Raw genomic sequence first — 26081 nt, 5'->3', positions numbered from 1 at the left:
GGCTTTTGACCCCAGTTCCTGATACAGAGCTCTTGAAACCCTTGTCATTTCCTGGGTGATAGGAATGTCTTTTGCTCTAATGAGGCAACTCTGGGGGGCTCCTGGAGGAAGACTGGTCACCAGAAAGACCACACCATGATTAGAAACGGGATTTTCAGCATCACCTCCCATTCTCTTGAGAAAGGAGAAGGGCTGAAAATGGAGTTAGTAATCAATCACGCCTATGTGATCTGTATCCTTTATCACATAATTATATAATAAACTGGTAAACATAAGGAAAATGAGTTGTAACTGCTAGAACAGTTCTGTGAGCTGCTCTAGCAAATTAATTGAACCCAAGGAGAGGGTCATAGCAGCCCATCAGACAGAAGGAGAGGTGACAATCTGGACTCGCCATCTGAATTTGGCGGGGGAGGGCAGCAGTTTTGTGGGACTGAGCCCCTAACTTGTGGGATCTGATGCTCTCTCCAGGCAGAAAGTGTGGTCGTGACTTCTAGGGTAGGACTCCCAGCCAACGGCTCGTTGCAGGGAAACCCACATGCACACAACTGGTGTCAGAAATGCTGTGAGTGTGGCAGTCATATGACAAATAAAGGAGAAATACAGGGAGGGAAAAGGTTTTTCTAACTCACCATCTCACTTGGAACAAAAGCCAGTCATTACACAGGCTTCCTAGACCTCACCCAGCCATCTGTCTCAGCACTTCCCAAGCCCTGCATCTCCTGCTACACTCCCTTGCTGGTGCTGTGTCAGCCCTCTTTGCCATTCCTTGAGCAAACGGGACATGTCCTCCTGCAGGACCCTTTTGTACCAGCTCTTCTGTCTGCTCTTTCCCTAGATATTTGCATTTGTTGTTTGTTCAGTTGCTCAGTTGTGTCTGACTCTTTGCGACCCCATGGACTGTAGCCTGCCAGGCTCCTCTTGTCCATGGGATTTCCCAGGCAAGAATACTGGAATGAGTATTCTTCAGATACTTGCATGGCCTAATCTATTATTTCCTTCAGATCCTTACTCAAATGTCCCCTTCTCAGCGAGATTTTCCCTGCCTACACTATTTGAAATTGCAGACTCTGCCTCTAAGAGCTCCCTAGCTCCTTTTCCTGCTTTATTTTTCTCCACCACAATTACTGTCGTTTAACATACTGTATATCTTAATTATCTTGTTTATTGTTGCTCTCTGCCACCAAAATGTAAAGTCAATAAGAGCAGAGATTTTTGTGTTTTGTTCACTGCTCTATCCCAGGTGCTGAGAATAGTGACTGGCATACAGAAGGTGCTTGGTATGGACTCAATTGTATGCTCCCAAAATTTACATGTTGGACTCCCAAATTCCACTATTTCAGAATATAACCATATTTAAGGACTGAAATTCTGAAGCTCCAATACTTTGGCCACCTGATGTGAAGAGCTGACTCACTGGAAAAGACCCTGGTGCTGGGAAAGAGTGAAGGCAGGAGGAGGGGGAGACAGAGGATAAGACGTTTGGATGGCATCACCGACTTGATGGACATGAGTTTGAGCAAACTCCAGGAGTTGGTGATGGACAGGGAAAACTGACAGTTCCATGGAGTCTTTACAAAGAGTCAGACATGACTTAGTGACTGAACAACAACAGTATTTGGAAATAAGGTCTTTAAAGATGTGGTCACATTAAAACAAGGCTGTTGGAAGAGTCCTAATCCGAGATGACTGGTATCCTTATCAGAAGAGGAAGAGTCACCAGGCCTTCACATGCACAGAGGAGCAGTCTCATGAAGAGGCAGCAAGAGGGTGGCCATTTTTAAGACAAGCAGAGAGGCCTGGAACGTATCTTTCCCAAATGGCCCTCAGAGGAAACCAAGCTTTCCGGAACCCTGATCTTGGACCTCCAGGCTCCAGAACTGTGAGAGAACAAATTTCTGCTGATTAAGCCTCCCAGTCTGTGGTGTGTTGTTATACCAGCACTATTGCAGTGTTCAGTAAATATGTGGTTTGAGTGAATGAATAAACAGGTCGATGGATACAACAGGAGCATTAGAAAAACTCAAACCAGAAAGAGTTAAAGTGGTAACACTCAGGGGACGGGACCACAGGTGGGGAAGAGTGTGGCAGGAGATAGTTGCATTTTATTATAAGGAAGTCCTTTGGCACTACTTCATTTTTGTCCACATGAATGTATCACTTTGATAAACATTTATAAATGGTAATTTTTAAAAAGGGTTTTTTACAGAAGAACAAAAAATGATGTTAAGTTCATGAAGCTTTATATTATTGGGTCCCCACTGGTGATGATTTTGCCCCAGGGGACATTTGTCAATGTCAAGACATTTTTGGTTGTCACAAGTGGGGGTGGGGTGCTACTGACATCAAGTGGGCCGAGGCCTGGGACACTGCCAAACATCTTACGATACAAGGGACAGTGCCTCCTAACAGGATTATTCCACCCAGAGTGCCAAGAGTGCTGACAATGAGAAACTGTTTTACATAAATGTGTGGGTGATTGAGCCATAACAGATTATTAAGGAAAGTTATGGCTTCTGAGGAAATAGAATTAATCTCTACAATGTTAATAGAAATAATCAGTAGAAGAACATACTGGGGAGAAACTACCATACTATTCTACAATCTATTCTTTGATGCCTCTGTGAGAGAAAAATTCTGGACTGAATGATGGCAGTGCTAGGAACATGGAGGGCATAGTAAGTATAGAGGAACTGACTGACCTCTGCCCATAGATCCTTATATAAAACTTCACTACAAACAAAGGCAAATGGCTATTCATCCCATATTTCCTCACTCTCACTGCACTGCCTCGTCCAGCCAGTTCAATCCATCTTCTCAGCTCTTCACAAATCACCATTCAACATTTCCTTCTTTCTTTTATCCCAAACTCCAATCTCAAGATTTCCCCCAGACCACAACTCGTGCTGGAATGCCTTTTCTGCACCTTCGAGGCAAGTTTCTCCCTTCTGTCATTTACACAGGACCTCTCTGATGACACCTTCTCCATCTCCTTGGAAAAGAGTGAACAATCTCTGACTGAATCCACACTGCATAAAAACAGAAGCCGCTTGACAGCTAGCAAAAGCATCTACTTGTTCACATACATAACTAAGTAAATATTTAATGTATGGATCTGTTAGCTGTTTCTGTTGCTGTGTATTTCTGATAAATGCATCTGTGTTAGTGTTATGTCCAGTTAGAAGTGGTTTGGACAAATGTGATCTGCTTTGGGTATATGGTTTCCAGGAGGGATGTGAGAAGGAACACGGGCAGTCACTGTTCCATGCTACTACTTAGAGCAACACTTTCCACCTCAAAGCACAGCATTTTCATGCTGCTGGTACTGAGTGCCAGCTAGAGAAGGGGAAAGATCTGTTCCACCATCAATGCACTGTGGAAGATCTATAAAAGCAAACACAAGAGACTGGTAACAGTGTTTGCCTTCAGGGGTAGAAACCGGAGAACTTGTATAAAGGTGGGAGAGAATGTTCAGTATACACTCTCTTACTGCTTTGAAATTTTGCTCCATGTGCATATATTACCTATACAAAAATTTTAATTAATTTTTACATCAATATACTGTACAAAACTACAGTACTTGGATTTCAAGCCAAACCTCTACCCAGCCACAAATGGATATAAAATTATCCCATCTCTTATATTCAGAACTGAAGCATTATGTATATATTCAGACAGCCTGTTAGACTGAATCCCACACCGAGAAAAAAACTAAAAAGAAACTAATGTCTGCAAAGATATGTTCCCTGTTGATATGATTTTTCTTTAAATTGCCCTGAAATAGGCAGAAGAAAATTGTCTATAGTAAACTATAATGTTCATCTACCTCACTAAAGCATTAATTTTAAGGATATTTAGAGGTCTGAAAAAAATGCAGTGACAAAATTTTAATTACATTTTAATGATATGTAACTGATTGGCCAGGAGCTTTTAGCACTCTGTGTTGGTTATAGATGACAAGAGAAGGCCATTCTATCCAGGAATAAATAGTCTCTGCCTTGTTTTAATTAGGATATAATAATGATAGAGACCAAATCCCTTGGGATGAGAGAATGCTTTATTGAGAACTTCATTTCCTGAAAATTTCCACATTACCCAGGGACTGCAAAACCAAACGTCACAAGTTAAAAACGAAACAAAATAGAAACGTCTCTTGTCCAAACTGAGCCTCTAGTATGAAGATATACTCCTTTTTTTATCTGACTTCTAAGATCCTTCTGGACTTAAGAATGTCTACCAGACCTCTGGCCATCCAAGATAAATAATCTTTACTATTCTGATGTATCTTCCCCTGGAAACTCCAGGAAATTGACTTTCATTTCCACTGAGGAACCTCTTCCCCACTGGCCGCTCCTGTCACATCTTGCTTTTAATCCTGAAATCTTTTGCATAGAAGGTAAACTGAAGACTAATTTTCAAAAGGTGATATGAATGTGTTTAAAAAAAAAAAAAGAATACTGGAGTGTGCTTCTTAACTTCTCTTCTAAATGGGGAAGTAATCAGGCCAAGCCGAATCAGCTAAACCAGGCTATCTAACTACCTAGAGCGATTCAGCCTACCTCTGTCCTTCTACACTCCGTGTTTCTGTTCTGGGTTGAATAATATCCCATTAGTTATTATATTTATCTCTAGAAATGTGATCTCTGCTAGTCTAAAATTTAAAAAGGTATCTCTTCAATCTTACAAAGTCTATTCTTACATGATCACAGTTTAATTGGTTGTATATGTCACTCTGGTATGTTCGTCTGCTCCGTCTGCCGTAACAAAATACATAGATTGGGTCGTGTAAACACAGAAATTTATTTTCTTAGAATTCTAGAGGCTAGAAGTCCCAGATCAAGGTGCCAGCTTGATTAGGTTCCTGGTGAGAGCTCTCTGCCTGACTTGCAGACAGCTGTCTTCTTGCTGTGTGCTTACGTGGTCTTTTCCTCTCTGGCATGCAGAAAGAGAAAGAAAGGGAGGTGCAGGGGCAAGGAGAGATCTGGTCTTTCTTCCTCTTTTTATAAGGATACTAGTCCTATTAGACTAGAGTCCCACCCTTATGACCTCACTTAACCTTTATTACCTCCTTAGAGGCCCTGTCTCCAAATATAGTCACAATGAAGGTTAAGGCTTCAGTATGTGAACTGAGGGACTTCTCTGGTGGTTTAAAATTTGTCTGCCAGTGCAGGGCATACGGGTTCAATCCCTGGTCTGGTAAGATTCCACATGCCATGGGGCTACTAAACCCACATGCTATAACTGCTGAGCCTGTGCTGTAAAGCCTGGGAGCTGAAAAGAGAGGCCATGGCAATGAGAAGCCCAAACACTGCAACTAGAGAGTAGCTCCCACTCACAACAACTAGACAAAGTCTGTGCAGGAATGAAGACCCAGCGCAAGCAAAAATAAATAAACAATTAATTTTAAAAAATACGTGAATTGAGTTGGAGGGACACAATTCAGATCTTAACAACTGGTTTAACACTTAAACAGACTGCTTCATATTTTAGGAAATTATCAGTTTATTGGAGATATAGGGAACATGTATCTACCTTGTTGTTTAGTCACTCAGTCATGTCTGACTCTTTGTGATCCCATGAACTGCAGGACACCAGGCTTCCCTGTCCTTCACTATCTCCTGGAGCTTGCTCAAACTCATGTCCATTGAGTCAATGATACCATCCAACCATCTCATCCTCTGTAGTCCCATTCTCCTCCTGCCTTCAATCTTTCCCAGCACCAGGGTCTTTTCCAGTAAGTTGGCTTTTCGCATCAAGTGGCCAAAGTATTAGAGTTTCAGCTTCAGCATCGGTTCTTCCAATGACTATTCAGGATTAAATATTCAAAGTATCTACCTACATATATACAGACATTGAGAACATTACAACTGGCCAAGAGGCAAAGTGAGCCGATTGTTTTGGAATTGGTCAAGATGGTGCATAGAATGCATTTGGAGAAGGAAGAATAAGGATGTTAGGGAAGAATGGGAAAAGTCAACTGGTAGAATAAGAAAGGAGGAGGGGCAGCAACTATACTGGGAATCTTTAACCAGGAGAGTGTTGAGTTGCTAGCAAAGCCTTGCATTAAAGCAAACAAATTCCACAGGATTGAATAAACTGCTTTGAGTACACACTCCTCCCGATATTCACAGGGGCAAAGCTCTGTCTGGCAGGCTGGACTATGAACATTGGCCTAACCTGTCTCATCCTGATTGCACACTCACAGAAGAACAGCAACTATGTCCTTCTAACTCACTTTCTACAGCATTATTGGGCAAAAAAGGCATTTAAATGCTTTCAATGGTGATGATTATAGAGAAAAATGGAATATAAATGGCTACTGACATGTTTCATTGTAACAACTTTTATAACCCCATTATTAAGGAGATGAATATCTTCATATTCCTAAATAAGAGGTAATCACATGTCTAAAGGCTCTTCGCCCCTCACTTATTTTGTTAAAATGCTATTTTCATTTATTTTCCATCTTTTCCCCCCGGTTGTGCATTAGTTACTATGGAAACATTGGGATGCTATAGTTGAGCATATCAACATTCCCAAGTTCTGTTAGAGTATGAAGCCAATTTACATCAAGGTTATTGGGAGAGGGAGTTATTGCTGAGGGTTATAAATGAATGCCAGACAGAATGAAATGTGTGGCACTATCAGACAAACACGGTCCTCACTTAGCATCACAGAAGGGGTAAGGCTCATCTCCTTGGCCCATTCTGTGTATAGAAATCCAGCTGTAGTTATCGATGAGGTTGTCTAGGTCCATCAGTGTTGCTATAACAAAATATCATAAACTGAGGGACTTTTAAACAGCCAACACTTATTTCTGACAGTTCTGGAAGTTGGGAAATCCAAGACAGGGAGGTTGTATATCCAGAGTCTGGTGGGAACTTGCTTCCTAGACAGTTAACATCTTTTCACTGCATTCTCACATGGTGGAAGGGGCAAGGGAGCTCTCTGGAGTGTCTTTCATAAGGGTACTAATACTTTGTTTGTTTGTTTGTGCCACATGGCTTTCAAAATCTTAGTTCTCCAACCAGGGGTGGAACAGGGATTGAACCCCAGCCACAGCAGTGAAAGCAGTCCTAACCAGTGGACCACCAAGGAATACTCTAGGGCACTAATCTTATTCATGATGGCACCCACCTAATGACTTAAGCACCTCCCAAAGGTCCCATCTCCTAATATCATCACTTTGGGAGTTAGATTCCAACATATGCATTTGTGGGGGACACAAACATTCAGTCTATAGCAGAGGTCTACAAAGCAAAGATATTTAACAGTAGCATGGGTTCTTTTCTTTTTTTGCTTTAAATATCATGTATTTATAAAACATTTTGCAATTTGTTTCACTTCCACTTTAATCCAAGTGTTCTTAGACAAGTCATTTTAAATTTCCAAGTGGTCAGATTTTTTTTGCTATAGTTTTACAGTTAATTCTCTTTTTAACTTTATTGTGGTAAGGAACTTCGAGCACATGTGTGTATGTGTGTGTGTGTGTGTGTGTGTGTGTGTGTACCTAACTATACATTCTCAACCACTATGCACCACATACAACTAAAACTGAGTTTATCATTTTCTCTGGAACTAGATACTCCTCCATTTTCCTTACCTCAGTTGTAATGCCACATGCATCCAATCACTCAAGGCAAGAAATCTACAGATCACCTTTGCCTCCCCTCCTTCCTTATTCACTAAATTAAATCAATCACGAAGCCCTGCAAATCTTATCTCCTAAAAATTCTTCACATTTGTCCCCTTCTCTATATTTCTTCTTTGACATTACCTATTACATAATGCAATGAAAGGACGAAGATTAAGTTCACTTCCACCTCTCCCACTTCCCATCCATCTTTGCAATATAATTTTCACATTATTATTATTTCCTCTAATGATGATCTTTTTTACTTTAAATAATATGCTTAAACATATATTTCTTATTTGACCAAACCAGAGGTATTTCCCTCCCTCCCTGCACTTTGCAAGATAAAGACGTTAATTTCCCATAGTTCCCTCTACTTCTTTTCACTCTTATCTCTCAATCTACGTCCATTCTCTTACACCTCTATTTTCACATGTGTCCAAGCCATCATCTTATCAAGCCTCCTACCTAGTGTCCTTATTTCCATTCTTGCCCTCCCCCCACTGCTTAACAATAGCCAGAGTGATCTCTTGTGAGTTTAATGCAATTTCTGCTTCTGTCAGTGGTGAAACAACTTGTTTCAGACTAACCATCTCACTGAGAACAACTACAAAAGCTGATCAACATATGAAAAAACATTTTTTTTTTTTGGTCATTTCGAAGGGCCAGCAAGGCAGCAAGGAATTGAGAGTGCAAGATTCTGGAGAATCTAGATAGAGAGAAATGAGCCAGACATCTGGCTGCATTTTTGCTTTTAGGGCCATTTGCCAGTCTGAAAGCTGCTAACTGAGAAGCTAATAACCTAAGCAGAAAACAGTGCAGAAAATAGTGGTTGGGAGTCTGAGAAGCCGAGGAGAGACTTCAGAGACATCATGGACCAGAGAGGGGTAAAAGAGGGGAGTGGAGAGGGGAGGGCTAAGACGAGTTGAGTGCCCATGAAGGAGGAGGAGGAGCCCTGATAAACACCACAGAATTTCAGCTGATTCCCCCAAATAGCCATTACCTAGGGGACGGAGGAGCCTAGTGGGCTGCCATCTATGGTGTCGCACGGAGTCGGACACGACTGACGAGCCTCAGCAGCAGCAGCAGCAGCAGCAGGGATAAAAGAGAATAGGAAATCGATCAAGCCTCGTAAGACTGCAGGTCAGCCTCAGTCTCTAATCTAATTAAGAGGACCCATCCCTACCTTGAGCGCTTGCCAGAGCAAAAAATAAATCCCTTGTTTACAACATCAAGAGTGAAGCCCGGTGTAAACTATGGACTGAGAATAAGCAGCTCGAAACGTGTTTTTGTCCCTAGAAGTAAAGAATTGCTCAAAGAAAGATGGGGAAACATCAGCAGGACACAGAAGTTCCCTAAAAGGGTTCCCACTGGCTAAATTTGAAAATTACAGTAAATAATGATAGTATTAGATTAAAACCCACTGAATAAAGTATGAAATGGTGAGTCCATATTGATCTGAACGAATGAATAAGTAGTTTGATTAGGAACTAGGGCTAAATAGATATGTATAGCCCAGAAGATACCACCTTAATGTAATGAAAGATCAAAGCATCACTTCAGTGATATTCCTGCCAAAAAATTGTAAACTAATATGATCATGAGGATATACGAGATAAACCCAGGTTGTGGGACGTTTTATGAAATAACCAGGACATTTACAAAATAATAATCCTCAAATGTCAAGGTCATGAAAGTCAAGGAAAGAGAGGAACCGTTTCAGGTTGAAGAACACTAAATGGACATGACCAAAAAATGCAATGCTTTGTTCTGAATTGTATTCTTTGGCTATAAAGGATATTATTGGCAAAACCAGCAACTTGAATGAGATTTGAATACTGGATATTAATGATGTATCAATGTTAATTTTCTGATTTGATTGTTATATTTAGTTTTGTAAGAGAAAATGGTCTTTGCTTTCTTTGAAATACACATGGAAAATGTCAGTGACTTACACATAAAAGTTTCAGGGAAAAAAGTTTTTGTAGTGTACTTGAAACTATTCTGTAGGTTTGAGATTGTTTCAAATTTTTTTAAAAAATGTCTGGGTTTTAAAAAAAAACCCAGTGAATTAAAATTTATGACATTAACTGCACATGACAATAACTCAACTTAAAAGGGAATGAAGTGACTTAAAATGTTGAAAGGTGCTTGCACTAAGCAGTGGTAAAAGTACTAATTGCAGGTAGGCTTTAGTCAAGAATGCATGTTGTAATTTTCTAGATTAACAACTAAAAAAGTAATAAAAGAAAGTGTTGCTAGGAGAGTGGCCAAGCTGACAGAGTAGGAAAACCCCAAGTTCACCTCCTCCCACACAAAAATGACAACTATTCACAGAGCAACTATTGATGAGAAAGACCTGGAGACTCACAGAAAAGATCTTCTAAAACTAAAGCTATAAAGAAGAAACCACAATGAGATGGGTAGGAGGGGCAGAGATGCAGCATAGAGGATAATAAGAATTGCAGAGGTTCTCCTAAAGGAGTGAAGGATCTGAGCCCCACATCGGGCTCCCCAGTCCAAGGGTCCTGCACTGAGAAGGCAATCCCCAGAACATCTTGCTTTGAAGAAAAGCAGAGTTTAATTTCAGTAGAGCCAGAGGGCTGTGGGAAGTAGAGATTCTATTCATTCATAAAGGGCACAGACAAAATTTCATTGATTCCGGGACCCAAGGCAGAAGTAATTTGAAAGAAGCCTGAGTGGGACCTACCTGCTGATCTTGGAGCACCTCCTGAAAAAGCAGGGGGCAGCTGCAGCTTACCCTGGGGACACAGACACTGATGGCAGCTATTTAGAGGAGCTAATTCTATTATAAGGACTCTAGTGCAGGCAAGACCCATTTGGGGATCCTCCCCCAGCTTGTTACCAGCCTGTCAGCACCCAGTACTAGGACAACTCAGGCCAAGCAACTAGCTTGGCAGGAACATAGCCACACCCACCAGCAGGCCTGCTGGCTTAAGACCTCCTGAACCCACAGCTGCCACAGGACAGGGTCCCATTCACCAGAGGACCCAGACACAGCCCTGCACACCAGTGCACCGGCCTAAGCCCTGAGACATCCAGGGCCCTGCAACCAGAGAATCTGTGATCCAGTTCAGCCTACCACTGGGCCAGCACTAGCCTTGGGACCAGCCTCACCCACTAGTGGGCAGGCACTAGCTCCAGGACCTCCTGGGCCTAGCCCCACCAATCAGCAGGTCAAAACACTTTGGGACCATTAGGACCCTGCAGCCAGAAACCCTGGGACCAACTCCACCCTCCAGTGAGCTAACACTAGTCCCAGGACACCAGCTTCAGTCTCGCCCACCAGTGTACTGATGCCAGCTCCAGGGTACCTGGGCCTTGCAGCCAGAGACCCCAGGACCAGCTTTGCCCACCAGTAGGCCAACACTCGACCTAAGACCTGATCTTACCCACCAATGGTCAGGCATCAGCCTCAAGACTACCACAGCCATGCAGCCTGCCATGTCAGGAACTAGCCCCACCACAGAAGGCCTGAACACCAGCTCTGGGACAACTTGGGCCCCTCAGACAGTTGCTCTGGAATCTGGTCCCCCACACAAGTGGGCTGACACTAGATCCAGGACACTTGGGGCCCTGCAGAAAGCTACTTCATGACCTGATGCCACCCACCCAAGGCTAGCAAGCCTTTGCACCAGGCACAGCAGTAACTAACCAGAGTGGGGGCAGACACATCCATCAGACCATGCATAATAGTATAGCTCAGCACAACAGAAGGACCCATGCAGCCCATATAAGAGGCATTCCTAGAGCATATAGCTCTGGTGAACAGAGAGGATTGTGCTGTTAGAACACATAGGATGCCTTCTACAAAAGGTCATTTATCTAAGGTCTGGAAGCATAACTAACCTACCAAATACACAGAAATAAAAACAGCAACTTAGGCAAAATGAGGCAACAGGGGAATATTTTCCAAATGAAAGAACAAGATAAAATCCCAGAAGAAGAACTAAGTGGTGGAATAAGCAATCTACCCAATAAAGAGTTCAAGGCAATTATTGTAAAGATGTTAAAAAATTCAGGAAAAGATTAGATGAACAGAATGAGAAGTTAGAAATTTTGACAAAGTGTTATAAAATATAAAGAAGAGCCAAACAGAGATGAAGAATACAATAACTGAAATAAAATATACACTAGGAGGAGGAATCCATGGTAGATTAGATGATACAGAGGTATGGATCACTAAACTGGAAGACAGAGTAGTGGAAATCATGGATGCTGAACAGAAAAAAGAATAAAGAATAAAAAGAAATGAGGGCAGTTTAAGAGACTTCTGGGACAACATCAAGCATACTAATATTTGCATTATAAGGATCCCAAAAGGAGAAGAGAGAGAAAAGGGGGCAGAAAACATATTTGAAGGCATAATAAACTAAAAATTTCCTTAACTTGGGAAAGAAAAGAGACATCCCAATACAGGAAGCATAGAGAGTCCCAAACAGGATCAAACCAAAGAGGACTATAGTATAATTACAGTATAATTAAAATGGCAAAAAATTAAAGATAGGGAATATTAAAAACAGCAAGGAAAAAGCACAAATTATATACAAGGGAACTCTCACAAGGCTATCGACTGACTTTTCAGTAGAAACTCTGCAGGCAAGAAGGGAGTGGCATGCTATATTTAAAGTGATGGAGGGGAAACGCCTACAACCAAGAATACCCCTACCTGGCAAGGCTTTCATTCAGACTTGCTGGAGAGATCAAAAATTTGTCAGAGAAGCAAATGCTAAGAGTTCAGCATCATCAAACCAGCTTTATAAGAAAAGTTAAAGGGACTTCTCTACAGGAAAAAGAAAAGACCACACTAGAAACATGAAAATTATGAACGGAAAAATTTCATCAGTAAAGGCAAATATATAGTTAAAGGTAGAAAATCAACCATGTATAAAGGTATTAGGAAGGTATTAAACAAAGGTAATAAAATCATCTATATCCACAGCAAATAATTAAGGAATACACAAAACAACAAACATGTAAAATATGACATTAAAAATGTTAAATGGTGCAGGAGGAGGGAGTAAAAATGCAGGAATTAAAATGCATTTGAACTTAAGAAATCAGTAATTTAAAATTTTCATATATATATGTGACGCCAAAACCAAAGGTATCACAAAAACAGAAAATTGCAAGCCAATATAACTGATGAACATAGATGCAAATATTCTGAAATTTATTTCAGGACTGCAAGGATGGTTTAATATCCATAAATCAACTAATGTGATATACCATATTAACAAATTGAAGGAAAAAATCATATGAACATCTTGATATAGAAAAAGCTTTCAACAAAATTAAACATCAATTTATGATTAAAAAAATAAAAATAAAAAATAAACAGCTCTCTTGGGTTCCCTGGTGGCTCAGTGGTAAAGAATCCACCTGCCAATGCAGGAGACACAGGTTCGATCCCTGATCTGGGATGATCCCACATGCCGTGAGCAACTAAGGCTGTGTCCCACAACCATGAGGCTGTGCTCTAGAGCTTGGGGGCCACAACTACTGAACCCATGTGCTGCAACCACCGAAGCCTGAGTGCCCTACAGGCCCTGCTCCACAATAAGAGAAACTACTGCACTGAGAAATTTGCACACTTCAGCTAGGGAATAGGCCCTGCTGTCCAAAACTAGAGAAAAGCTTGTGCAGCAACAAAGACCCAGCACAGAAAAAAATAAAATGTAATCAGTTTAAAAAAAAAAAAAACTCTCAACAAAGAAGGTATAGAGAGAATATACCTCAGCATAATAAAGGCTATATATGACCAAGCCACAGCTAACATTATACTCAACAGTGAAAAGCTGAAAGCATTTCCTCTAAGATCAGGAACAAGACAAGGATGTCCATTCTCATCACTTTTATTCAACATAATATTGGAAGGCCTAGCCATAGCAAACAAGAAAAAGAAATAAAAGGAGTCTAAACTGGGAAACAAGAATTAAAACTGTCACTATCTTCAGATGACATGATACTATACATAGAAATCCTAAAGATGCCACCAATACACTACTAAAATTCATGATGAACTTAGTAAAGGTGCAATATACAAAATTAATGCACAGAAATCTGAGACATTTCTATACACTAACAACAAATAATCAGAGAGAGAAATTAAGAAAACAATTCCATTTACAGTTGCATCAAAAAGAATATCTGCAATATCTTTTACCTACCTAAAGAGGTAAAAGAACTGTACTTGGAAAAGTATAAGGTACTGATGAAAGAAATTGAAGAGGACTCAAATGAATGGAAAGATGTACTGTGCTCATAGATTGGAAGAATTAATATTGTCAAAATGATCATATTACCCAAGGCAACCTACAGATTCAATGTAATCCCTATCAAATACAAATGACATTTTTCACAGAAGCAGAACAAATAATTCTAAAATGTTTATGGAAACAAAAATTACTCTGGATAGACAAAACAACTTTAAGAAAGAATAACAAAACTGGAGGTATGACGATCCCTGATTTCAAACTATACAACAGTTACAGTCATCAAAACAGTATGATACTAGTACAAAACAGACACAAATATCAATGGAATAGAAAACAGTGCCCGGAAATGAACCCACACTTATACGGGCAATTAATCTACAATATTGGAGGCAAGAATATATAATAGGGAAAAAAACAACCTCTTCAGTAACTGGTATCGGGAAAACTGGACAGCTATGTGCTAAGGAATCAAACTGGACTACTTTCTCACACCATATGAAAAAATAAATTCAAAACAGTTTAAGACTTAAATGTAAGACCTGAAACCATAAAATTTCTAAAAAAAAAAAAAAAGCAGTAAGCTCTTTGACATCAGTCTTAGTAATTTTTTTTTAACGTATATTTCCTCAGGCAAGGGAAACAAAAACAAAATTAAACAAATGGGACTACATCAAACTAAAAGGTTTTTGCATAGTGAAGGAAACTATCAAGCAGCAAAGGCCACCTATTCAATGGGAGAAGATATTTTCAAACGATATATCAGATAAGGGGTTAATATCCAAAACATACAAAGAATTAATGTAAGTCAACCTCAAAAAAGCAAACAACCTGATTGAAAAATAGGTAGAGGATCTGAGTAAACATTTTTCCAAAGAAGACATACAGATGGCCAGCAAGCACATGGAAAGACACTCAATATCACCAGTCACCATGTGTGCGTGGGCGCTCAGTCACTTCAGTCATGTCCAACTCTTTGTGACCCCATGGATTATAGCCTCCCTGGCTCCTCTGTCCGTGGGATTTCCAAGGCAAGAATACTGGAATGGGTTGCCATTTCCTTCTCCAGGGAAGTTTCCTGACCCAGGGATCGAACCTGTGTCTCCTGCAATGGCGGACGGATTCTTTACCACTGAGCCACCTGGGAAGTCGTCACTAATCATTCAGGAAATGCTAATCAAAATCACAAAGAAATTACAACTTACACCTGTCAGAATGGCTTTTATCAAAAAAGACAACAAGTAACAAGTATTGCCAAGGTCATGGAGAAAAGGGAACCCTTTTGCACTGTTGATGGGAATGTAAATTGGTGAAGCCACTATAGAAAATTGTATGGGGATTCCTCAAAAAATTAAAAGTAGAACTATCATACAATCCAGTCATTCCATTTCTGGGTATTTATCTGATGAAAACAAAACATTAATTAAGAAAGATCTATGCACCTTATGTTTATTGTGGCATTATTTAAAATAGCCAAGACACAGAAGCAGCCTAATTGTGCATTGATAGATGAATGGATACAGAAGATGTGGGGTGTATATAAACATGATGGAGTGTTACTCAGCCAAGAAAAGAATTAAACCTTGCCATTTACAACAATATGGATGGACCTAGAGGGTATTATGGGCTTCCTTGCTGACTCAGTGGTAAAGAATCTGCCTGCCAATGCAAGAGTCGCAGGTTCAATCCCTGTGTCAGCAAGATCCCCTGGAGGTGGAAATGGCAACGCATTTCAGTATTCTTGTCTGGGAAATCCCATGGACAGAGGATCCTGGTGGGCTACAATCCATGGGGTTGCAAAAGAGTCGTACACGATGTAGCAACTAAACAACAACAAGAGAGTATTATGCTAAGGGAAATGTCAGACAGAGACAGACAAATATTGTATAATTTCACTTATCTGTCAAATATTAAAAACCAAAATACGTAAACAAACATACCAAAACAGAAACAGTAATAGATACAGAGAACAAACAAGTTGTTACCAGAGGGGAGAGGGATGGGAGGAGAAAAGAAACAGGTAATGGAAATTAAGAGATACAAACTTCCATCTGCAAAATAAACATCATGGTATGACATGTACAGTGTGAGGAATACAGTCAATAACTCTAATATCTTTGTATGGTGACATATCATATCAATAACTAGACTTATCTTGGTGATCATTTTGAAATGTACCAAAATAGCGAATCACTATGTTGTGTAATAGGCAGTAACATAGTGTAATAGGCTGATTATGCTTCAAAAACAAACTCATAGAAAAAAGAAGTCACGTTTGTGGTTACCAGAGGCAAGGGGTGAGGAAAGAAGGAATTGGATAAAGGCAGTCAAAAAGTACAAGCTGTCAGCTGTCAGATAAATAAACACTACGGATGTAATGTCAACATGGTAAATACAATTAGCATTGCTGTATGTACAAAAGTTAGTTAACAGTGAATCCTCAGAGTTCTTATCACACACACAAAAAAGTGTTTTTCTAATTCTGTAATTTTGTATCTATATGGGATAATTGATGTTCAATAAATTTATTGTGATAATCATTTCATGATGTATGTAAGTCAAATCATTGCTGTACACCTTAAACTTATACAGTGCTATGTATCCATTATATCTCAATAAAACTGGAAGAAAAATATTTAATGGTTAAGAAAAAGAATGTATTACTGCTGCTGCTGCTGCTAAGTCACTTCAGTCGTGTCCGACTCTGTGCGACCCCATAGATGGCAGCCCACCAGGCTCCTCCAACCATGGGATTCTCCAGGCAAGAACACTGGAGTGGGGTGCCATTGCCTTCTCTGAAAAGATGGAAACTAGAATAATTAAAAACACATCATACTTAGTGACTCACTTTAAAATAATAGAGCACGGGAAGGGGAAAAAATAGTAACTTTACTGTGGAGTAACCTGACAGGCACCACCTTAGTCAAGATTAATGTGACCAATGATAAGTCATGTTGATAACATGTACCCTTTGATATGATGTGATTAGAAAGGCATTTCATCTCTGAGGTATTCTTTCCCAAAGCCCAATATCCCAATCTAATCATGAGAAAAATATCAAAGAAACCCAAACTGAAGGATATTTTACTTAATTATGACAAATTCTGCTCAAAATTGTTAAGGTTATGAAAAACAAAGACTGAGAAACTGTCACCAATTAGAGGAGATTAAGAAGACAGGCTAATTAAATGCAATGTGGTAGTGATGCTAGGATCTTGAAGCAGATAAAGAACATGAATGGAAAAACTAGTGAAATAAGAACATCTGAAATTTAGTTAACAATGTTATTTTAAAAATTTCAACAAATGATAGCATTACAGGAATTTGAAACTGAGTTAAGGGGGTATGGAAACTTTCTGTATTACTTTGCCACTTTTCTGTGAATCTAAAATTATTCCAAAATTAAAAGTTTATTTAAAAGAAACTTAATAAATCCAAAAGTAGACAAGAAAAGGAAAAAAAGGAAACAACAGATATGACAGACAGGAAACAAACAGAAGGATGGCAGATATAAACTTTAATGTGTCAATAATTATAGTAATTGGATTAATATTCAGTTAAAAATATAGTTCAATTTATGAAAAAGTCAGCCACATGCTGCTTGCCAGAAACACATTTCATTTTATTTGTAAGAAACACATTTTAAATGACGTGATACAAAATGGTCAAAAATAAATAACAAAATAATATCATCTAAACAACAAATCAGGATAACTATGTGAATATCAGACAGAATAGAGTTTAAGGGAACTGGCATTATAAACAGGGACTTTCCATAATGACAGAAGATTTGACTCAATAGGAAATGATAGCAATCTTAAATTTATATGTACCCTAAATAACAGAGTCAGAAAATATATAAAAAGTGACAGAACTAAAAGAAGAAATTTTAAAAATTCACAATCAGATTGGGAGATTCATACATATCTCCCCCAGTAATTGGCATGAAAGGCAAATAAAAAACAGTTAAGCATATAGAAGATTGAACAAAATGGTCAATCAACTTGACCTGACAAATATACAATCTTACTGGCTCAAAGTGTTTAAACAAGATCTTGGACCAATAGTTGGCTGACCACTAAACTATGGTAACCCAAGGGTTAAGTCTAGGTATCTAGGCTTAAAAATGAGAACAAGGAAAAGAAGAAATTAAAAATAAGAACAAAGTCCATGGACAGAGGAGCCTGGCGGGCTGCAGTCCATGGGGTGACATGACTGAGCATGTGTGCATGAGGGTGGAGAGTGATGGGTTGGTAGCAATAAACTGGTAGAACTAAAAAAATAAAAATAAGAACAAGAATTTAAAAAAAAATAACTGAGCACAGATTGCAGTTCTCACACAGTACAGGGGACATAGACACTACATAATTAGTCCAAGCACATCACTAAACAAAAACAAAAAATCAAAATTAAAAAACAATGAAACAAGAAGCAGCCGTTACACAGAAAAAAAAAAAAGGAAGCTTATATAAATTGTCTCTAAGAGGGCCTAGGTGATAGATTAAGTACATAAAGACTTCAAATTGTTGTCACTGTTGTTGTTTAGTTGTTCAGTCGTGTCCGACTCTTTGGGACCCCATGGACTGTACCCTGCCATGCTCCTATGTCCATGGGATTTCCCAGGCAAGAATAGTGGAGTGGGTTGCCATGTCCTCCTCCAGGGGATCTCCCTGACCCAGGGATCAAACCTGTGTCTCCATGGGGTCACAAAAGAGTTGCAAAAGAGTCGGACACAACTTAGTGACTAAACAATAACAACAGCAATCTAACGAACAGAAGGTAAAAAGAATGAAGAGGTTGGTCCAAGAATGAAGAACCTCAAAGGCCACTGAGACACCATCGAAAACACCATTTATGCATAACGGAAGTTCCAGAAGAGGAGTGGAGAAAAAAAGGAACATAAAAAGTATTTGAAGAAACATTGGATTTATGAAAACTTCTCAGATTTCAAAGATTACACATGCAAGAAGCTCAATGAATTCCGAGTAGCAGATATTTACAGATAGAAAGGTCATAGAAAAACTACTGAAAGCCAAAGCCAAAGAGAGAAGCCCGAAAACAGCAAGAAGAAAATTATATTCCTTATATAAAGAAACCACAATAAAATTAACAGCTGATTTCTAATCAGAAACAGTGGAGACAAGAAGGCAGTCTTATGACATATTCAAAGTGCTGAGGGAAAGAAATTCAACCTAGGATTCTAAGAATCAGTTCACCATAGCAACAGCTCATGACAACACTTTGTCCTTCCCAACTTCCAAGTGTCCCTTCAAGTCTTCTGCTGTAAGCTGTGCTGAAGGGAACGGTGTGGGAGAGCTCTTGAGCTGATACTATGGGGGACGGAGGAGGTGACAACTTCGAAGGTATGAGCACTGACTGCCTTAAACTGGAGTTATTGGAAGAAATCCATATGAAAGACTTAGTGCAATTCTCAATACTTGAAATAAAACAAAAGATAGTGAAACTGGAAGACAAACTCAATTCTAACCATGAAGGCAGTGAATGGAAAGCCCGTTATGAGGCACAACTTGAACTGAATGATCAACTAGAGAAGCAAATTGCTAGTCTCAGAGAGAAAGTGGAACAAATCCGTGGAAGTCCTTCAGATAGACTATCTTCTATTCGTGTCTATGAGCGGATGTCAGTGGAATCATTAAGTACATTACTTAAACAGCTAGAAAAAGAAAAAAAGAGGCTTGAAAGTCAAGTGAGAGAGTGTGCATTTAGACTGGAACGAGAATCAAAGGCTTACCACAAGGTGAAGGATGAACGTCGTATGTACCTAGCTAAAATGTCTCAGCTCTCTGGCCCACACCACTCTTCTAAAAGACAACCAGTGAATCTGCATAGAATGAAAGAGGATCCGGTGAAAATAGGAAGATCTAATCCTGCCTATCAGAAGATGATAAATGCCAAGAGAGGCCCAGCAAAAAAGATTACAAGATCAAATCATCTTCCAAAACTCAATCCATGATTCCAGAACTGGACGGATTTCTCTATTTTTTTCCCTTTTTTCATTTGTAATATTCAAACTGTGAAGTTACTGTTCAACATATTTTTCAGGAAATGAGGTAGATGAGAAAGAGCTATTAAACCTCTTTAAGCTCCTCTTCCAGTAGTGTGTTCTTTTGTCTATCTAAAATAAATTTTCTTAAGTAATTCAGTTTAGTTACAAAAATTATTTTAGAAAGTAATTTTAGTGACCCTAAAATATGTAGTAGCAGTGTTTATGATTCATAAAATATCCTAGGAAACCTGAATGCTGTTATCTTACACTTGATTTTAATAATATATCCTTTATCTACTCTGATACTAATATTGTTATTATATTTGGTTTCTAGTTGGCTGTTAGCATGAAAATGTGAGTTCATCAAAACTGTGTGCTATTTTAGGCTATATCATGCTCATTTTTTAAAACCCAAGGTTTAAGTAAAGCTACAAACCAAACGCATTTTAAACTTTGACTTGAAGCATCATGGTGTTGTGGAAATAGTCTCCAATCAGGAGTCAGCTTGGCTATAGTCCCCTTCTGTTGTAAATTATGAGAACTGGGAAAGTCTCTTCACCTCATCTTTATTTTCTTTGTGACCCCATGGACTGTAGCCCACCAGCCTCTTCTGTCCACGGAATTCTCCAGGCAAGAATAGAGTGGGTTGCCATTTCCTTCTCCAGGGGATCTTCCTGACCCAGGGATCGAACCCAGGTCTCCCGCATTGCAGGCAGACTCTACCAACTGAGCCACCAGGGAAGCCATAGACCCCTTCTGCTGTAAAATTAGGAGAACTTGAGAAAGTCTCTTCACCTCGTCTTTATTTTCCACACCTGTAAAATAAATGAGGCAAACTATGCAACTTCAAAGGCTTCTTACCATTCTAGAAACCCAATACTTATTCAACTACTGCAAGGACTTGCCACTTAGTATATGGTGGGTGATATATGTCATTTTGGGGTGCTTATTAATTCATAGTGATGGCCTAGTTTTTTGGAGCAAACTTTGCAACTGTCCACAATATTCAAGAAGTAGAGATTGAATACAGATAGGAAAAAAGGTTCTTTTAAGGCATTTAGAAAATATATTGAATTCTCTTATTCATGTTTAGACTATTTTTGCAACTGTCACATAGGTCTGCAACATAAATATAATTTATTCTCCCAACTTAATAATAAATGAAACTGTTAGCCTTTAAATTTCCAGAAATCATCCAATGGCAATTGTAGTTTCTAGCTTATGTTGTTCTCACCTGATATCCTAAAACCTAAATTCTTTCTATTCAGAATTGCCAGTATTGATACCAAATACCTTTCTATAACTATCTCTATAGACGTTCACTTTCTTTTTTAAGGAAGAATGCATACATTTCATACAGCTAAATAATTCTTTTATATGACTTTAAAATGCAATGCAGTGAAATATAAAGCAACTTCCTATAAATTATTCCACACTGGAGTTTTGGGAAATATTTCCCCGTTCTTAAGCTAACTACAAATATTATATATTGACAGCAAGGAGATCCAACCAGTTCATCCTAGAGGAAATCAGTCCTGAATATTCATTGGAAGAACTGATGCTGAAGCTGAAACTCCTATACTTTGGCCACCTGATGCCAAGAACTGACTCATTGGAAAAGACCCCAATTCTGGGAAAGATTGAAGGCTGGAGGAGAAGGGGACAACAGAGGATGAGATGGTTGGATGGCATCACCAACTCAATGGACATGAGTTTGAGTAAACTCTGGGAGTTGGTGATGGACAGAGAGGCCTGGCGTGCTGCAGTTCATGGGGTCACGACTGAGCAACTGAACTGAAACTGAACTGATGGGTTAGTCACTGAGTCGTGCCCAACTCTTTGTGACCCCATGGACTGTAGCCTGCCAGGCTCCTCTGTCCATGGGATTTCCCAGGCAAGAACACTGGAGTGGGTTGCCATTTCCTTCTCCAGGGGATCTTCCCAACCCAGGGATTGAACTGGGGTCTCCTGCATTGCAGACAGATTCTTTACCATCTGAGCTACCTGGGAAGCCCACTATGACCTATATTATTAAACAAATACTAGATTTTTATGTTTTATACTATCTTTCATATCATTAGCAGCAAATTAATACTCTGAATATTACAGATCATCACTGAAGAATTAACAAGCTTGTTTCTATTAATATACAGAGGGAGGTAGGCCATTGTAGGGATTAGATTGAGGAACATTTAAAATTATCTCAATCATTGTGATGGTTGTATTAGTAGAACATATTATCATGGGGACTCTATCACATTTAAGTGTTAGCTCTGCAAGAGCTATGTTGAAATACTTTCAAATGTGACAAATTATCTTTTTTTTTTAAGTCTCTGTCTTAACCAGAGTGCCTCTGTCTTAACCAGAGTGATGAGATGTTCGTGGGATAATATAAAGAACTGAAATGGAAGACTCTCTCAAATCTGTGTTCTGGTATTAGAAGTTTTGCCACTTCTAAGCTTTTACTTTGAGTAGATCACTTTTCATTCACTCATTTTCATCATTTATAGAATTGGGAGAAAAAAAAAAGAATTGGGAGGGAATATTTACTCTAACTACTGTCTTGTAATTGCTGTGCAGGTCAAGGAAATTTAGTAAACAATTATTTATTTACTTCTTTGTAACTTCTTTACCACTTTAAAAAAAAGTGAGTTAGCTTTTGCTATATTTAGAGGTATAAAAACGACACCCATAAGACAAAAGATGAAAATAAAAGTTTTGCAAGAATTCAAGATTGAGAAAAACTCTCGTTTTAAGGTTTCTAGCAGCCAGTACAAAGAAGGAACAAGTTAAACAGCTCTCTCTCTCTTTTCTGTAGAAGGAATATACAAGCAAACGAAAAGTTTGATCTAGTTCTAATTTCTGAAGATAATTTTCCACGTGAGTTTTTATGAGAAAATGCAGTTATTTCCTGCAATAATCAGAGCAGGGGCCAATATAGGGGAATGGGATTAAGAGATACAAACTACTATGCATAAAATAGATAGGCAACAAGGATATACTGTACAGTACTGGGAATTAAAGCCATTATTTTGTAATAAATACAAAAGGGGGTATAATCTATGAAAATATTGAATCATGGTGTTCTACACCTGAAACTAATATAATGTGGTGAGTCAACTATATTTCAATTAAAAATAGCAATAATAATCAGAGCAAAAATGAAAATTTGGGCTCCCTTTTGGCTTAACAATGAAATGTGTATTAATATCAGTATTTAAGCTCAGAATTCATTAAGCAAAAAATCAGTAAAACAATATTTAATATATTTCAAAATCTAAAATATCTAAATTATCACAGAATATCAAGAAATACCATTTATACATCTGTGTCTCTTTTGCTATAAGTAATTAACCTCCAATTAAAATAAATAAATTTATATTTTAAAAAGAAATACCATTTATAAAACAAATATTGCTATAATCAAAAAGATAGGTAATAATTGTCTTGGTGGCGATATGGAGAAATGGGAGCCCTTATACATTGCTGGTGGAGATGGAAAATGGTACGGCCGCTTTAGAAAACAGTCTGGCAATTCTTCACAAGGTTAAACATAGAGTTAACACATGACCAGGCAATTCCACTCCTAGGTATACAGCCGAGAGGAAAAATTATGACCACATAAAAACTTGTCCACAAATGTTTATAGCAGTATTATTTATAATAGCCAAAAAGTGGAAACATCTCAAATGTCTACTAATTAATGATTGGATTAAAAAAATGTAGTATAGTCAAACAATGGAATATCATTCAACAGTAGAAAGAAATGAAGTACTGGTATCTGCTATGACATGGAAAACCTTGAAAGCAATATCTTAAGTGAAAGAAGCCAGTCGCAAAAAACACCACACATTGCATAATTCCATTTATATAAAATGTCCAGAAGAGGCAAATCCATAAAGACAGAAAGGAGATGAGCTGTTGCCTGGGGCTGGTAGAATCATTGAGAGGATGAAGAGTGACTGCAAAGGGTACAGGTTTTCTCTCTTGAATGATGAAAATTTCTAAAATTGTTTATGGTGATGACTGCACAACTCTGTGAATATACTGCTAAAAACCATTGAACTATACAATTTAATTGGGTTAATCATATGTAATATGATTGATGTCTCAATAATTCTGCTATTTAAAAAATAATTCTATATGCAGAAAAATAACTCTTAAATATCAAAAAGCCCCACAAACAAAGACAGTCTCAGAGGAAAAAAAGAAAGCCTAAGAAAACAAATTGCTATCAGACTTGCTTGATTAGGCTGAAGAGGAATTATAACTGGAGTCCCCACAAAGAAATAGAGCAACAAATGGCAACCCACTCCATGATTCTTGCCTGGAGAATCCCATGGACAGAGGAGCCTGGCGGGCCATGGTCCATGGGGTCGCAGAGAGTCGGACACAACTGAAATGACTAAGCATAAGCAATGTTAATTAGGGTTTCCCTTGTGGCTCAGCCAGTGAAGAATCCACCTGCAAAGCAGGAGATCCCCTGGAGAAGGGAAAGGCTACGCACTCCAGTATTCTGGCCTGGAGAACTCCATGGACTTTATAGTCCATGGGGTCACAAAGAGTCAAACACGACTGATCGACTTTCACTTCAATGTTAATTACATAGGAAAACAAAATACAAATATATTTTTATTTCCTTCTCAAAACTGATTTAAAAGATATCTGCATGAAACAATATTATTAAAACATTGTTCAGGAATTAGTGGCAGGGAGAGCCAGGGGCCCGAATTTAGCTGTAGGGGGTGAAGGCGGCCAAGTTAGGGCCTAAAAAAATAGTGTTGAGAATATATAAGATGTAGTGTATATGACAATAATAGCACAAAGGAGGTCAGAGGAAAGGGAGCAATGTTAGAGCAAAGTTTCAATACACTACGAGAAATAAATTAGCATCAACGTGAAGTACATTGTTTTAAGATATCTACTGCAATCCTTTTCCCTGGTGGCTCAGATGGTAAAGCATCTGTCTACAATTTGGGAGACCCAGGTTCAGTTCCTGGGTTGGGAAGATCCCCTGGAGAAGGAAATGGCAATCCACTCCAAGACTATTGCCTGGAAAATCCCATGGACAGAAGAGCCTGGTAGGCTACAGTCCGTGGGGTCGCAAAGAGTCGGACATGACTGAGCGACTTCACTTCACGTCACTGCAATCCTCAGTGAAAGTCATTCAGTCGTGTCCGACTCTTTGAGATCCCATGGACTATACAGTCCATGGAATTCTCCAGGCCAGAATACTGGAGTGGGTAGCCTTTCCCTTCTCCAGGGGATCTTCTCAACCCAGGGATTAAACCGAGGTCTCCCACATGGCAGGCAGGTTCTTTACCAGCTGAGCCACAAGGGAAGCCCAGAGCAACCACTAAAAAATAATTCAACAAGTAGAGTAAACAATGAAAACTAAAATGGCTAAGTTTTCACCTTAAGAATATAGAAAAAGTAGAGCAAAGTAAACATAAGGCAAGCATCAGTTCAGTTTAGTTTGGTCGCTCAGTCGTGTCCAACTCTTTGCGACCCCGTGAATCGCAGCACACCAGACTTTCCTCTCCATCACCAACTCCCAGAGTTTACTCAAACTCATGTCCATCGAGTCGGTGATGCCATCCAGCCATCTCATCTTCTGTTATCCCCTTCTCCTCCTGCCCCCAATCCCTCCCAGCATCAGGGTCTTTTCCAATGAGTCAACTCTTCGCATGAGGTGGCCAAAGTACTAGAGTTTCAGCTTTAGCATCAGTCCTTCCAATGAACACCCAGGACCGACCTCCTTTAGAATGGACTGGTTGGATCTCCTTGCAGTCCAAGGGACTCTCAAGAGTCTTCTCCAACACCACAGTTCAAAAGCATCAATTCTTCGGTGCTCAGCTTTCTTCACAGTCCAACTCTCACATCCATACATGACCACAGGAAAAACCATAGCCTTGACTAGCGGACCTTTGTTGGCAAAGTCATGTCTCTGCTTTTGAATATGCTATCTAGGTTGGTCATAACTTTCCTTCCAAGGAGTAAGTGTCTTTTAATTTCATGGCTGAAGTCACCATCTGCAGTGATTTTGGAGCCCCAAAAAATAAAGTCTGCCACTGTTTCCACTGTTTTCCCATCTATTTCCCATGAAGTGATGGGACCAGATGCCATGATCTTCATTTTCTGAATGTTGAGCTTTAAGCCAACTTCTTCACTCTCCTCTTTCACTTTCATCAAGAGGCTTTTTAGT

At 39.2% G+C, this 26081-nt stretch overlaps 1 protein-coding gene and 1 long non-coding RNA gene across 2 annotated transcripts in view; one reads left to right on the top strand and one right to left on the bottom strand.

The window, feature by feature from the left end:
• Window positions 1-4783: 4783 nt before the first annotated feature.
• Window positions 4784-26081, bottom strand: part of LOC120881474 — a 57880-nt gene continuing 36582 nt past the window's right edge. Inside the window, exon 3 of the long non-coding RNA XR_005725314.1 lies at window positions 4784-4932. This is a non-coding gene — a long non-coding RNA (uncharacterized LOC120881474). The remainder of the gene's footprint in view (window positions 4933-26081) is intronic.
• On the top strand, window positions 19202-19843 carry CCDC169 (coiled-coil domain containing 169). Its single transcript, XM_040265180.1, has one exon. It carries the CDS (start codon window positions 19202-19204, stop codon window positions 19841-19843), a length of 642 nt encoding a protein of 213 aa, XP_040121114.1.

The sequence above is a fragment of the Oryx dammah genome, unplaced genomic scaffold, assembly GCF_014754425.2.
Source record: "Oryx dammah isolate SB20612 unplaced genomic scaffold, SCBI_Odam_1.1 HiC_scaffold_23, whole genome shotgun sequence".
Taxonomy (NCBI): Eukaryota; Metazoa; Chordata; class Mammalia; order Artiodactyla; family Bovidae; genus Oryx; species Oryx dammah.
The sequence above is the reverse complement of the archived record's forward strand: the minus strand, read 5'-3'. Positions and strand labels throughout refer to the sequence as shown.

Bases quoted from the DNA above. Each gene is read 5' to 3' on its own strand.
- CCDC169 (XM_040265180.1), top strand. From the start codon at position 19,202: ATGGGGGACGGAGGAGGTGACAACTTCGAAGGTATGAGCACTGACTGC.